Source organism: Microtus oregoni, unplaced genomic scaffold (assembly GCF_018167655.1).
Source record: "Microtus oregoni isolate MIOR12 unplaced genomic scaffold, Mior012 000050F_010, whole genome shotgun sequence".
Lineage (NCBI taxonomy): Eukaryota > Metazoa > Chordata > Mammalia > Rodentia > Cricetidae > Microtus > Microtus oregoni.
The window spans coordinates 357,523-373,799 of record NW_024543234.1 but is presented as its reverse complement, the minus strand read 5'-3'; the positions used below and the strand labels follow the sequence as shown (position 1 = coordinate 373,799).

The following is a 16,277-nucleotide window of genomic DNA, read 5'->3' as shown; positions in this document are numbered from 1 at the left end:
AGTACCTCTAGGTGCCAACCAGGTAAGTTCTTTGTTATTTTTAATCAATAACTCAAGTAAAATTTTATCCTTCTCAAAGATCTCTGATGCAATTTGACAGCCGAGAAGTTTTGACAGTTTAAAAGGACAACCTCACCAAACAAATTTCAGCAAAATACAAATAAAAGTTATTAAAGTGTGTACCTGTAAGTTATATAGGTGTGAGAACAAATACAAGTTAATCAAATTTCTTTCTCACGCTGTCTTCCATAGTCTTAAAGATACTATTCATAATGCAAGAACATCTGTCACAGTCATTTTGATATAAATATTCTACTGTTTATCTTGTGAGTTCCAGGGAGCAAATTGAAGAATTCACCTTAAACAGGTCAGATACACCCCTCTCTCAATTCCCTGGTCCTAAATTTTTTTACTAAACTTGACTTGTCCTCTGTTCTGACAATACCTTAAACAGGTGTAAGAGACACCAGACATTTCCATACCACAAACACCAGACAGGAGCAAAGAGACCAGCTACGCTATGATGTGACCATATACCCCCAAGACGACTCCCACAAATAAGCAGGAAGCCATCTTGAGAATTGGCTACCCCAGTTCCTTTAACCTGTTATGCCTAACCTCCCACCATTTTATTATAAAAAGAGATGGGAATATAATGGTCTGTCCTGTCCCTTTAAGAGATAAGTCCTGCCCACTCCCTCCCCCATCCACTATCAAGGCAGGCAGATCTTCCTTCTGCTTCTGACCTGAGCTCTCTTCCTTTTCCTCTCTCCCCCAAAGAGGTAGCTGCTGCCATGACTCCTCTCTCTCTCTCTCTCTCTCTCTCTCTCTCTCTCTCTCTCTCTCTCTCTCTCTCTCTCTGTGTGTGTGTGTGTGTGTGTGTGTATGTTTCTTTCTGCTCTTCCCACTTCTCCCCTTCTCCCCTTCCCTTCCATAAGCCACTAAATAAATAAATATCCAACCTCACTCTGCATGGCGTGCCTATCCGTCTGTTTGTCACTCACCGTGGCTGTGGCTACTCATGAGATTGGCTGCTTCACCTGGGTCTCTCATCTGCCACACAGCTCCCTGCCTGGAATCTGCTGCTCCATCTGGCATTACACTTTGTATCATGTTAAAGCAGTCCTTTGCCTTCTCCTCCCCCTTTTGTATTGAGGTATAAAAGTATATGAAAATTAAGCACAGGCAGATTTCAGCATTCAGTATCCACTGAGCTGCCCTCCTATTACCATCATATGTCTCTGTGTTTCTTTCTTATCTTCATTCCCTTTACCTAACATTTCTAATTTTCATGCCCATACCCTGGAAGTACAAACCTGCTGTGGCTAGGACTGTGGCAGAAGTCACCCCAAAAAGGTGGCTTATGACATATGGCACAACAATGTGGGTCTTAGGACTCATGACAGATAATGAGCAGACATTTGGCCAATGGTACAAGGGGGCACATTTTGCACACTGCATAAATGAGGCACTGCAGATGTAAGAGTAGAAGGCGGGAGCTCAAATAAATATAGAAAATTAATGTGAAAAGGTGGTGATAAAATATCAGGAGAAAGGCTGTAAATATTTATAAATAGGGAGCAAGAAAACAGTATTCAACTCTCTGTACAGTTGCTTGGTTGTATTTTGATAGCCAGAGGAGCTGGGGTGGAGCAGAAACAAATATAGAGACTTTTAGAGTTTGTAAATATTATGTTCTCTCCCCCATGCTAAAATTGTAGCCACCAGGGCCTCTGGACAGCTCTGAGACTGGGAGAGGCCAAAGTGTGGTCTGACCTTTGCTCTGGCAAGCTCCAGATGCTATAGCCTCAGAGGGGCAGCCTCAGCTGCTGCTGAGTGGGTGGAGGAATAAAGGGAGCTCAGGGCACATGGCCCAGCAATGGCTTGGGTTGTCACTAAGCCACCCATGTGCCTGTGCTATAGCTAGTTGAGTCTTGACCCCCGCTCTGCCATGGAGCCAAAAAGCAGCAAAAGACAGGACAGTCTAAAGGCCTGTGCCTCCCAAGCCAGTGCCCAGAGCGGTCAGCAGGAAATGGCTGGAGGCATCATGCCCTCAAGCTTATGGACACAGCGATTTCAAAGTCACTGCAATGGAGGACACCTTGGAGCCTGTCAGCTGCCTATAATGCAGGCCTCTGATGAGATGACTAAACATAAAAAAACATGACCTGAGTCCAGACACAGCAGGCAGTGAGTAATCAGCCTCCTGGTCCCATGTCCCAGGTGGGACAACCAAGGGGCAGAGAGCATAGCCTGCACCCCACCCTGCTTCCAGCTTCAGCTAAGTATGTTCCTGGCCTGACAGCCAAGCTGCAAAAAAGTAGCCTCGGGGAACTGTAGCTTCCCTCCCAGTCAAGTGTCTCTTTTTTTATTTATTTTTACTTAAAAATTTCCACCTCCTCCTATTTCCCTCCCCCTCCCCCCACCCCCTTCCCCATTCCTCTCCAGTTGCTGCACCTCGAACCAGGTGTCTGCAAAAGCCCATCAGACAGGCAGACTTGCAGCTTGGATTAGAAAGGTAATTTGCAAACTTCAAATAAAATATCCAGTGGCTATGGTCCTATTTATTGTTGCTTACAAGGGATCATGAGCCCCTCGATGAGATTATTAAGGGGTATAATAATCCTAATTCCCCAGGCAACTCACAGAAGCTTCTAAACAAAATGCTGGCTCTAAAAAAGCATGCAGTTAACGTGCCCATACAATACAACTTCAAAAATAAATAAGGGGGATTATACCCCCAGTCACCACATACTGCCTTAAATCATGCCCTAAACAAGGCATGTTACTCTAAACTTCTCGAATGTGAACACTCGTGAGCAGTCTGCCTTGGAGAGATTTTGGCACGAGAGCACCAAGGTAACCTTTGCTAAAGCAAGGTAGAAAGACCCTTGCCCTGTATTAATATGGGGGTTGAGGTTATGTCTGTGCTTTTTCACAGGACGACAGTGAAGCACAATGGCTTCTAGAATGTCTTTGTTCGATGTGAATAGAAGAAAGATGTCAGCTCTGATGACGTCACAGCTGATGACCCCAGAGAAAATGCAGAAGGAGGTTCCTGAACTTCGGTTCCTGACCTATGCCATCATGCTGCAGTCTTAGAAGGGGAAGAAGATTGTGATGATGAATGGCGAGTCCTCATTTCTTGGTGGACCTACTGCACAAACTGCCAGACCTCTGTGTGTCCTGTTTGCTTTGGAGCTGACCCAAGGACACTGACTGAATATTTGACATTTTATCCACACTATATCTTGAGACACAGAACTCACTTGGTCAGTATTGTATTCAATCTGCTGTTGCAGTAAAGGACCTGAAAAGTAAAACTTCAATTTTCCACTCTGGAGAAAAAAGACTCATTATAAAGAGTGACTCAAGCCACTCTTCAGAAGTGAGGAGAGATAGCCTAAAGGATTTTGCTGCTACTCAAAGACTGGAACAATTCAGACTTTTCTCTGAAACGTAGAAGCAGTAATGTAGATGGACATTAGGAGAAGACTCATAGCTCAGCTATCACAGAAAACTTTTCTTGTCTTTTGATTAGAACAGATTTAAGAGAATTGTGATTTGACAATTTTTTGTCAAAATTACATGTTTGTTATTAATCTCTAGGCTAGAATTATGATATTGACCCATTAATGTTAGTAACTGCTTTAGTTCATTATGAAGAAGCTACTGATTAGAAAATAGTTAGAGCTAGTCTGAGAGATTTTTGACATTGCCAATGAATCCTTAGATTTGATATGTTTGAAAGGACAAATTTGGAATTTGATTGTAAATGATAACTGTTATCAATTATAAAGACATGGGGGACCAGAGGCCTGTCCCACGAGGGGCCGCAGTGGTCCCATAAGACCTCAGTGGGGCAGCCATGGGTCACCGAAGGTCTCAGAGAGTCCCCACGGTGGGTGGGAGACTATGGTGGGCGAGAGACAGATAGACCTTGCGGGGTGAGTTTGGGTATAGAGTTTATTTAGTGGGTTATGGAGGGGAAAGGGAAGGGGGAAGAAGGGGGAAGAGAGAGAGAGGTAGAGAGGGGGAAGGGAGGGGAGAGAAACAGTAGTTACCTCTTCAGAAAATGACAGAAAGAGAGAGAGCAGGCTGGAGAGGAGGCAGGAGATCTACTTCCCTTGGCAGAAGGAAGGGGTTGGGAGTGGATGGGGCTTGTATCTTCAAGGGACAAGGTACCCAGGTGACAGAGCAGGCCAGCAGATTACAAGATATCCTAGACTAATTTAAAAAGGCAGTCGCTGTTTTTTACCACAGCGTAGTACTCTAATGTGTATATATTCCACACTTTCTTCATCCATTCTTCCATTGAAGGACATCTAGGTTGTTTCCAGGTTCTGGCTATTACAAATAATACTGCTATGAACATAGTTGAACAAATGCTTTTGTCATATGATAGGGCATCTCTTGGGTATATTCCCAAGAGTGGTATTGCTGGGTCTAGGGGTAGGTTGATACCGAATTTCCTGAGAAACCAAAACACTGATTTCCAAAGTGGTTGCACAAGATTGCATTCCCACCAGCAATGGATGAGGGTACCCCTTCCTCCACAGCCTCTCCAGCAAAGGCTATCATTGGTGTTTTTGATTTTATCCATTCTGACAGGTGTAAGATGATATCTCAAAGTTGTTTTGATTTGCATTTCCCTGATCACTAAGGAGGTTGAGCATGACCTTAAGTGTCTTTTGGCCATTTGAACATCTTCTGTTGAGAATTCTCGGTTCAGTTCAGTGCCCCAATTTTTAATTGGGTTAATTAGCATTTTAAAGTCTAGTTTCTTGAGTTCTCTATATATTTTGGAGATCAGACCTTTGTCAGTTGCGGGGTTGGTGAAGATCTTCTCCCAGTCAATAGGTTGCCTTTTTGTCTTAGTGACAGTGTCCTTTGCTTTACAGAAGCTTCTCAGTTTTAGTAGGTCCCATTTATTCAATGTTGCCCTTAATGTCTGTGCTTCTGGGGTTATACATAGGAAGCGATCTCCTGTGCCCATCTGTTGTAGGGTACTTCCCACTTTCTCTTCTATTAGATTCAGTGTGTTCGGACTGATATTGAGGTCTTTAATCCATTTGGACTTGAGTTTTGTGCATGGTGATAGATATGGCTCTATTTTCATTCTTCTACAGGTTGACATCCAGTTGTGCCAGCACCATTTGTTGAAGATGCTTTCTTTCTTCCATCGTATACTACACTGCGGTAAAAAACAATGACTTCTCGAATTTTGCATGCAAATGGATGGAAATAGAAAACACTATCCTGAGTGATGTAACCCAGACCCAAAAAGATGAACATGGGATGTACTCACTCATAATTGGTTTCTAGCCATAAATAAGGGTCACAGAGTCTACAATTGGTGAACCTAAAGAAGCTAAATAAGAAGGTGAACCCAAGGAAAAAAATATAGTTACCCTCTTGGCTACGGGAAGTAGACAAAATTGCCGGGGAGAAAATTGGGATCTTGGGGGTGGGGTGGGATGGGGGTAAGGGGAGATGGGGAGAGAAAAGGGAGAAGGGGAGGATGGGGGGAACTTGGGGAAACAGGATGATTGGGATAAAAGAAGGTTGGATAGGAGAGCACGGAAGCACAATTCTTAAGCCACCTTAGGGTTGGCAAGAGACTTGAACCTAGAGTGACTCCCAGGAGCCCAAGACGATATCCCCAGTTAGTTCCTTGGGCAGCTGAGGATAGGGAACCTGAAATGACCCTATCCTATAGCAATAATGACGAATATCTTGCATATCACCATAGAACCTTCATCTGGTGATGGATGGAGATAGAGACAGAGACCCACACTGGAGCACTGGACTGAGCTCCCAAGGTCCCAATGAGGAGCGGAAGGAGGAAGATGAGCAAGGAAGTCAGGACCACGAGGGGTGCACCCACCCACTGAGACAGTGGAGCTGATCTATTGGGAGCTCACCAAGGCCAGCTGGACTGTGACTGAAAAAGCATGGGATAAAACCGGACTCTCTGAACATGGCGAACAATGAGGGCTGATGAGAAGTCAAGGACAATGGCACAGGGTTTTGATCCTACTTCATGTACTGGCTTTGTGGGAGCCTAGCCAGTTTGGATGTTCACCTTCCTAGACATGGATGGAGGGGGGAGGACCTTGGACTTTCCACAGGGCAGGGAACCCTGACTTCTCTTTGGACTGGAGAGGGAGGGGGAGAGGAGTGGGGGGAGGGGGAGAAGGGTAGGAGGAGGGGGAGAGAAATGGGAGGCTGGGAGGAGGCTGAAACTTTTTTTTCCTTTTGTCAATAAAAAAAAGGCAGTCACACCTCTAACCATCCACTCCTTTATAGGAGATACTGCAACCATAGGAGCAGGTATATCACAAAGCATTATCTGCTTGCATATGATTATCTAGCTGTTGGTAATCGAATACTGAGAATTCAAGAACAATTGCAGTGGGTTTTTGATCCTACTGCACGTACTGGCTTTGTGGGAGCCTAGGCAGTTTGAATGCTCACCTTAGGAGACCTGGATAGAGGTGGGCAGTCCTTGGGCTTCCCACAGGTCAGGGAACCCTGATTGCTCTTCGAGCAGATGGGGGGGGGACTTGATCGGGGGAGGGGGAGGGTAATGGGAAGCGGTTGTGGGGACGAGGCAGAAATCCTTAATAAATAAATAAATTTAATAAAAAAAAAAGTTGACTCAAAGGTGCACAGCACCTAGAGACGCTTTCTCCCTTCACCTTTTGTTTACAGAGACTGGTAGTCAGAGACAGATAAGAACCTCAACCTCCTCAGGTAATCTAAAACAGTACATTCATGACAGAATATATGTACCTAGGATGGGTAAGTCTGGAAAATGGGAAAACATCCCCTAAGGCAGGCACAGTCATCTGTCCTTAGCAGAAGCACCAGCTTTATAAAAGGGAGGAATGTGTGGGAATCCAAAAATGTGAGCCTATTCCACCTGGTCTGAAGGTCAGAGAATTTGAGCTTATCTTTGCTCTTTCAATGAAATTATAGTGCAAGTGACACACACATTTTGTCTGTAAATATTCACTTTAAATGTTTCTATTCCAAGAAAAGGATGGCTTAGTTCAGTTGTCATAGAAACCAGAAGTTTATCATGTGATAGATTGTTGGTGTGAGTTTTCTATAGCAACTGGATAGCGCAAACTCGTTCTCAGAGGCTATATTTAAATCATTGCCTCAGAAACTTCAAACAGAACCCAATTAAATAATTAAATGAAAATGTATTAGAGAAAGCACCCACAATTTGCCACAATATAAACATTAGAGGACAATAGTTTTATGGTTAAATAAATCAATTCAGAAAGATGAATTGATAATTTTGACTTTTTTTTTTTTGGTTTTTCGAGACAGGGTTTCTCTGTGGCTTTGGAGCCTGTCCTGGAACTAGCTCTGTAGACCAGGCTGGTCTCGAACTCACAGAGATCTGCCTGCCTCTGCCTCCCGAGTGCTGGGATTAAAGGCGTGCGCCACCACCCCACCACCGTCCGGCTTGACTTTCTTTTATAGTCCCAGTGGCATGCTTTACAAAGTATTCTTAGCCTATATTGGGTCTAAAAAGAGATTTCAGATGCTAATACATTCTCATTGTATTCTTACTTCACCATGGCATCTAATGACACAAATTCTTTTTTTTTTTTTTTTTTTGGTTTTTCGAGACAGGGTTTCTCTGTGGTTTTGGAGCCTGTCCTGGAACTAGCTCTTGTAGACCAGGCTGGTCTCGAAGTCACAGAGATCCACCTGACTCTGCCTCCCGAGTGCTGGGATTAAAGGTGTGCACCACCACCGCCCGGCCATGACACAAATTCTTAAGAATAAAAATGTCGTGTGGTATTTTGATTGTGTTCTGACAAAAATGGCTTGAATTTTCACTGGTTCTCATCATAGCTTAGTGAATGACACTGTCTTTCTATGTCATGCATCATACGAAATGATTAACTGAGTGATTTCTGCATGCCAGGAACTGTGTTAAACCTTGCAGAAATATAATTTAAAATCAGTAATTATTCAATTAGTCGGTTGTCGTTACATACATATTAGACCCAACATTAGAATCCCTTTTTCATAGTTTCTATACTCATTCTATTAAGTCTTAGTACCTGCCTCCTAATTATTCCTATATATTTGTAAAATGCAAATAACATAAATGGAAATGCACAGGCATCCCAGATCAGCCTGGATTTCATGGTGAGCTCCAGGCTCTTGGGATACACTTGGGCTGCTGTAAGACTATCAATAAAATGAAAAGGAAAAAAAAAAAGCCTTAAACACAAAGCAGATCTTATCTCTTCATGAAACTTTGGCCAGAACCACTTAGATGAGCCCATCTAAACATCAAATGGAGGGATTACAACTTTGTGATGTCGATAAAAATGGAGGAGGACCAAATACTGTTGTATTTGTAACAAAATCTCAGCCCTATTGGAATAATATAGTTTATAGCTACAGAATAGAATCACAAACATTAAATCCAAGCCTTAGCTTGGTCACTTATTGCCTGATGAGTGGCTTAAATTTTAAACTTGGGTCTAATATGTAAGTAATGATAACTGACTAATTGAAAAATTATTGGTTTTAAATTATATTATTTATAATATATTATGATAATATATTATATCATAAATATCTTGTATTATATTATATAATGTGATGATAAGAAAACTACTGTTAGATTAAAAGGAAATTCTCTGTCATAGGAGACAAAATAGCCACCTATAGTGCCTGTTAAAACCAAGTAGACCCAGATCTATGAACAGCTAGATTCAGTAGCTGAAATAGTTCTAAGTATAATAGGCCACTCAATCTGGTCTGTGGAAAAAAAAAACAGAGAGGTTCTTTTATAGCTTTAAGAGAAAATTGTTGTTTCTATATAAAGCACTCAGGAATCATTGGAAATAATCTGGCTGTTCTAAAAAAAAATCATTGCAAAAAAGGGGGACTGAAATGAAGGAAATAACTGGTCCCCATTCTAATTTCCAGGTTCCTTCTTCATAGTAACCCTGTCAGTCATTTCAGGGCCTTTAGACCTTCTTCTGGTGCTAATTACTGTTGATTCTTGCATCATTGGTTCCTTAACTAAATGATAATTCCTGTCTGGGCACCATTAAACTGATGGTTATTAGATCCCAGTATAAACAGATAACTGTCACAAAGTCAAAGATTTGACTCAGGACACAACTCAAGGGTGGAATGTGAGAGCCAAAGTCACATTTTAATTTTTAATTACTATGCCTAAGAGATTCATGAAGCAAAATGTCTCTGATCTGCAAGTCTCTTGCTCAAGGACACACAGTTCCTAACATGCTGTAGGCTGTCGTTTATGGGACACGCCAGGTGTTTTTACTCCCCTAAACAAGATTGCTTTTCCCATCTGCACTGAATGTGCTTGCTCACATGTAGGCAAGAGGCTCACAAGCAGGAAATACAATATGGCAGGATATACACTTCTCCCTGACTGTTGGATGTAGGAGGTGCATCACGATGTATGCTTGCTCTTGAATGGACCAGATGAGAAATTCAATGAATTATGGGTTTCTCTGTGTAGTCCCAGTTGTCCTGGAACTTACTCTATAGGCTGTCCTCAAACTCAGAGATTGGCCTGCTTCTGCCTCCCAAATACTGGGATTAAAAGGCGTCCACCACAATCACCCAGCTGCTGTCTGCATGCTTTTATAGCTTCTTCCAAAATACCCTGTTTTTATTCAAATTATCATTTTGGATTCCATATAGAGGTGGCCTTGAGATCAGAGGCCTGAGCCTTCATCTTTGCCAGCCTGTCTGTGTGTTTGTTGTTAGGCCTCCATCCCTACCACCATGAGGCCCATGCACCAACCACACCTGTAGTTGCCTGTGTGTTGGCATGCCCCTGCATGCATGGATGCCTGCCATTGGCTGCCTGCTTAGCAGCCTTTGTCTTTCAGTGACTAAAGTATATCTTATTTGCCTACGGCTCCTTTCACCTCTTTAACCTCTCAATGTCCCATAGCCTTCCTGCTTTCCTGGCATTGGGTCTTGGAGCTGACAACATGCCTGAGGATAGCAACAGGTGGCTCAGAAACACTGCTCTGAGTTTCAAATTGTTCTAGTCTACCCTTTCCCTGGCTGGCATTTGAAAAAATTGCTTACTTTCTTTATCTCTCTCCTCCTGTTGAAATTAAGTTCAGAAATGTGAGATACTCATCAGTGCTGTGAAAATCCCTCAAGCAATTCTTTCACCTTGTGGAATTTATCCTAAGATGCTCTAAAAGATGCAAATTAGGGAAAAATTTGCTCATAAGTTTCAGAGAAGCAATTTGCTGCAATGAATGGCATTGGGTTTTGTTGTTGTTGATGATGGTGATGTTTTCTGTTTGTTTTAAAATTACTCTTCAAGTTATGCTAGTTCTCAGTTAGCTTCCTACACTCTTAAAGAGTCCAGACTCACCTGCCTATGGAGTGGTGTGACCCACAATGGGGACAGCATGCTCACCTCAGCTAACAATCTACAAAACTGCTCACACATGAAGAGACGCCCAGAGACACAACTCCCACATAATTCTAAGTTCTGTAAAATTGACAACCACTACAGTTCCTTTCTCTCACATCATGCCACTTCTACTTCCATTGTGAGTGAGTGAGTGTGTGTGTGTGTGTGTGCAACACCACACCCCCCACAGGTATATACATGATTGTGGGTAAAAGTGTATGTATAGACACCTTTTATTCTCTGTATGAGGGAAAGCATGCAAGGCCTTTGCTATCCTGTAAAGGACTGCATTCCCACTTCTCATCCACGTATCATCAGTGGGCTCTATGACTCTTCCTTCTGCAGTGCTACTTTGTGGTATCTTACATTTCTACTGGTGCCACCCTACATCACACACTCCTCATTCCTTGCAGTGCTCCTATGCTTTTACCAAAGGCCACTAAGTCCTAATTCATCATTAAAGGGACCTACAATGTTGACTTTCTGTAATGTATGCCTTCTCTATCTCCCAAAAGGGCCAGCACCTTCCCCTTCTCACTGTTTAAATATCCAGACATGAACTCCATTTCTTCAGCTTTGTGAAAGTTTCCTTTTTTACATTCCTCCTTACCTCCCACCCTCTAGGTTCACAAGTATCTCTGAAGGACTTGGCCAGGCATCAAAGCTTTCTTATGTTTGGTCCCTACTGGACAATACCACTCACACTTTCTTTTGCTAATGAGATGCTTTTTTTGACAATGTTCATATGACAACTTGATAGATATCAAGCTCCTTTTTTCACCTAAGAAAACTGGGAAATCTTCATGTTGTTTTTAAAAGTTGGAGGACACCAAAGTCCCGATCAGCATAGGAAGATGATGTGAAAAGTCCTTCTGTATATGTGTTGTTTTTATTGGTTAATGAATAAAGAAGATGATTTGGCTTGTGATAGGGCAGAGTAGAGCTTGGAAGAAAAACTAAACTGAATGCTGGGAGAAAGAAGGCAGAGTTGAGAGAAGCTCTGTGGCTGCCAGAGGCAAAAGACATGAGCCGTCAGCTAACACTGCTGGTAGGTCACAAGCCTCATGGTGAAATATAAAATAATAGAAATATGCTAGTTTAAGATGTGAGAGCTTGTGAGAAATATACTTAAGCTACTGGCCAAACAGTATTGCAAATAATATAGTTTCTGTGTATTTATTGTGGGACCATGTGGGACAGAAACCCCTGACAACAGATTGGGAACCAACATGGGGCAGCTAAATCCACATATAACCTGACACAAAAAATGCAAAGTTTAGCCACATATATTTCTGGGTGGGCTCTGTTTGCTAGAAGCAAGCAGAAATGCAATTCTTTTAGGAGAAGGCTTCCTGATTCAGCAGTAGCAGCAAAACCAATGCAACTCCTTTAAGAAGGAGTCTGTGTTTTTACTAGTTGCAGGAACAGCTCTGGCTCTCTCAGCAGACTGAACATTTAAATGGGGTTTGTGAGCAGAGTGCTACAACTTGCTTAATGGCAACAGAGACCTGATGTAAACCAACCCTGGATTTGGGGCAGAGGTAATGGCTCTCGAAGACAGAAAACATGCCTCTGCCATGTTGGACGGGCTGGAACCAACAGCTAGTGCCATGCAGTTGGTCTTAGTGATGTCCACCTAGCATTAAAAAGATAAAAGGTGCTTCTGGACAGAAAATAATTATATAAATACAATAAAAAAATCATATGAAAACAACCTCTAAATGGGTCACAGTGTTAGATAAATGGACTTAGTCTTGAGAAAGAGAGAAGGAAAAGAGTATAGACAGTTATAATTCAGAGTACAGACAGTCATAGGTTAAAGAAATAAAACTAATAAAATAAATATTAAACTTGTAGAAAATGTAATAGAGTAAAAAAAGTAAGCCACATAAAGATGGAATATACAAAGAGATTTCAGTTTATGTATATTATTGTGTTTTTAAAAATTTTTTGACTGTGAAGAAGCTAAGTAGAAAGAGATATTTCATTTTATGGGCAACAAAGTTGAAACAACATAAATATTTTAATGGTAACTTGACTTCAAAATTCGGGTCTAAGGTTTTGTTGCTTTGGAAAAGAGATTCTGAATTTGTTTCTACAGAGGATGAGAACCTGTGGCTTTAACTCAGACATATGTGGTTTGATGGAAAAAGACCCTCCAAAAGGTCATTGTGAACACCCCCAAGAATTACTTCACCCAAGAAAAAGCAGGAAACAGTTTAGAGAGAACTATGCCCAAATATCCCATATAGTTCTTATAAATGTTTATTTACACTTAAAGAAGATAAGCTGTAGAGATTTGCACTTGTATGGGTCTTGGTTTAATGATACAGATTTTTTTAAGATTTTATCTATTTATTCTGTATACAACATTCTGCCTCCATGTATGCCTGAATGCCAGAAGAGGGCACCAGATCTTATTACAGATAGTTGTGAGCCACCATGTGGTTGCTGGGAATTGAACTCAGGACCTCTGGAAGAGCAGCCAGGGCTCTTAACCACTGAGCCATCTCTCCAGCCCCCTAATGATACAGATTTAAGGACAATTTTGTGATATGTATATTTCTGTTCTTGATTAAGCTATTGTATTTGTGCAGCTCATATAAAAATGTAATGTATAATTAAGAAACACATGTTAATAGATAGTCATCTATAATAGTCAAGTTTGTAGTCAGGTTAGTTAGGTTTTCTAGACATACAGAGATATATTTCAGATGGATAGGTATTCTTCAAACCTTTCAAACACTAACAGAATACAACATTTAAAATGTTTAAGAATATATGACTTTTCATGACAGTGAGACACATCTGCTTCTGGCAGCACCAATCTACTTCAAGAGAAAGATGAGCATCGAAGAGACTCCATAAGGAGTTTGTTAGCCATTTGGGCAAGAAACTGCTCTTGCCTGAACTGCTTGATGGTATGCTATATGAACTGGACATGCTGTTCTTGCTTAAGATTAAGACCATCCTTCAAGGTTCCTGCTTCATTAAAGAGTCTGCCAGATATTCTGCAAGACACAGAAGAAAGCAACTGATGGACTTTGCCATTATAAGACAGCACAGATCTTCAGACTTACTGATTCAGGGAAAAGTCTGCTGGATACTATGGAACTGTAGGCCAAAGATTGGATGCCCCAATATTACAGAATAACTTTGGGTGACTATCCAGGCAGCTAGAAGTCTCTGTGAATTCTAGAGTTTTTATTATAATGTTGCTTATAATGCTCTTTTTGTTTACTTAGATAATAATATAACCTTCTGGAGACTTTGATGTAGTTGAAGTATAGAGTTATTATTTTCCTTGGTTATGATAAAAGATAAAGTATATATAAATATTGTAACTATAATTCTTGCGTGAGACATGTTTTGTTATATGTAACTATACTATGTTAAAATTAAAACTTCCTTTTTATTTAGACAGAAAAGGGTGGATGTTGTAGGAAGTCCTTCTGTATATATAATGATTTGTTGGATAATGGATAAAGAAGCTGCTTTGGTTTGTGATAGGGCAGAGTAGAGTTAGCTGGGAAAAGTAAAGTGAATGCTGGGAGAAAAAAAGGAAGAATCAGGAGAAGCCATGGAGCTGCCAGAGGAAAAAGATATGAGCAATTAACTAGAACATTGCTGGAAGGCCATAAGCCTCGTGGTGAAATATAAAATATAAAGATGGGATAATTTAAGATGTAAGAGCTAGCTAGAAATACACTTAAGATATTGGCCAAAAATTATTGCAAATTATACAGTTTCTGTGTGTTTAATGAGGGACCAGGCAGGGCAGAACCCTCCAACAATACGAAGAAATGAGTAAAATGATTGGTGCATACAGTGGACTATTATTATTATTCGGGTGTGGGAAGGACTGAGAGAGCACTGGTTCAAACCATATTATAGGTGATGTGAGACACAAGGAACTGTATATTGGGCATGAAGCATCATGTACCCAGGATTCTAAGTAAACGGGCAGATACAAGAGGTCAGTGTTTACCAAATGATCCCACCTACAGGACCTGTCCGACTCAGACATGAGCTGCCATGCATGGCAGAAGGCAGAGTAGTGGCTAAGGAGTTCCAGGGACCAGGAAAGCTGTAGCTCTGAATTTGCTCCAGATGCCAGGGGCTCTGAGCCAAATCACCGGCATGAAAAGGAAAAAAAAAAATAAACAAAAAACTCAGGTTTACAGTGGTGCCTGGGGTACTGGTGGCACAGGGAGGGGGGCAGCAGAGGCGAGCGAGGGGCAAACAGCTCGTATTTAATGGGTAGGCGTGGTGACAGCACCTTAGAAGCCAAGACTGTGAAGGACTTTTCTCCATAGCACCACAGACGTCTTTGTCTTTCCTAGAAGGCCCCCCCCCGGGGGGGGGTGTCAAGATGGCAACAGCGCCCCTAGCGAGGGCTGGCTGAGAGTCATCCGGCACGTGACACGTCATCAGTGAGAGCGGAAGTGTGACAGGGTGGGCTGCGACGACCCACCGACAGTCAGACCCTGAGGGGCCGCTAGGACACAGGCGGCCATTGGGATCAGGGCGGAGGCCCAGAGCCCAGCAGGCCAGCAGGGAGCAGCCAGGTAGAGCCGAGCCAGCCCCTGAGGGCACACCTCGAGGCCACCATGCCCCGGACCAGGCAGAGCAGCCGCCAAGGGTCGTCTGGTCAGGGGTCGTCTGGTCAGGGGTCCGCTCGACGTCAAGGGTCGACTCGCCGTGCACGCTCCTCCAGAGCCGGGCTGACACTGTCTGTGAGTCTGGTGGAACACCTTCTTCGGGAGGCCGGCCATGCCTCGCAACTGAGAGAAACAGCGCCCATCTTGCTGACCGCCGTCCTGGAGTTCATGGTCCGCAGAGTGCTGGAGCTGGCAATCAACGAGGCCCAACGCCGAGGTGCCGAGATGTTCATCACCCCGGAGCTGCTGGACTTCACTGTCTACAACAACACGCCCCTCAGCGAACTGTTCCAGTTCACCACCATCTCTCATGTGCCTCTGCCGGAACCTGGTCGTCGTCGTAGCAGTCGTCGACGTCAGTGATGGCTCCTACCTGCTCCTGGCTCGCTGGCTGGCTCTGGGTTTCTGATGGACTTTCCGCCCCGTTTATCCATCGGGCATCAGTTCATCCTGCCCAACATTTCCCATGGCCAGCCCTGTTTGGCTGACAAGCCTCGCCCCTCTGTTGTGTTCTCATTAAAGCTTTTGTTAGAGCATCGCATACATTTGCTTCCCTGAAGTTTCCTTTGGGCTTGGGATAGGGGTGGAGCTGGGTGTGAGGGTGGCAGTGGGGACAGAAGGTGAGGTGGGCCTAGCTGAAGGAGCACAGGGGTTGAGAGTGATGGCTGGGGTTGCCAGGGACCCACAGCCTGGTTTCCCTAGTTTTTCTTTGGGCATGAGGCAGGAGTGGAAGGTGGGGGAGGAGGGTAAACTCGGCCTAGTCGCAGGACACAGTGGTGTTTGGGGTGCAGGTGCGGAAGGCAGGCAGGGATCGTGGGGGAGCTGCTACTCCGGAGGGAGACAAGGAGAACCTGGGTATGGAGGGGTACACAAATTGGCCCTGAACCAGTGTGGACCAGCCTGAATAACTGCATCAGAAAGATGGCCTCCTCATAGGAAACCACAGGGCAGAGGAGCCCACGTCCAAAGGGGGACTTTCGATTCAGGATGCAGACGTGGACAAGAACTCTGGCACGTGGCAACTAGGTTCGTGGAGGAATTTTTTTTTTTTTTTGGTTTTTTTCGGGGCAGGGTTTCTCTGTAGCTTTGGTGTCTGTCCTGGAACTAGCTCTTGTAGACCAGGCTGGCCTCGAACTCCCAGAGATCCGCCTGCCTCTGCCTCC

General features: G+C 43.3%; 1 protein-coding gene across 1 annotated transcript; it reads left to right on the top strand.

Moving 5' to 3' along the window:
• Positions 1–15,063: 15,063 nt before the first annotated feature.
• Positions 15,064–15,477, top strand: LOC121436951 (histone H2A-Bbd type 2/3-like). Its single transcript, XM_041636865.1, has one exon. The coding sequence runs from the start codon at positions 15,064–15,066 to the stop codon at positions 15,475–15,477; it is 414 nt and encodes a 137-aa protein (XP_041492799.1).
• Positions 15,478–16,277: the final 800 nt, after the last annotated feature.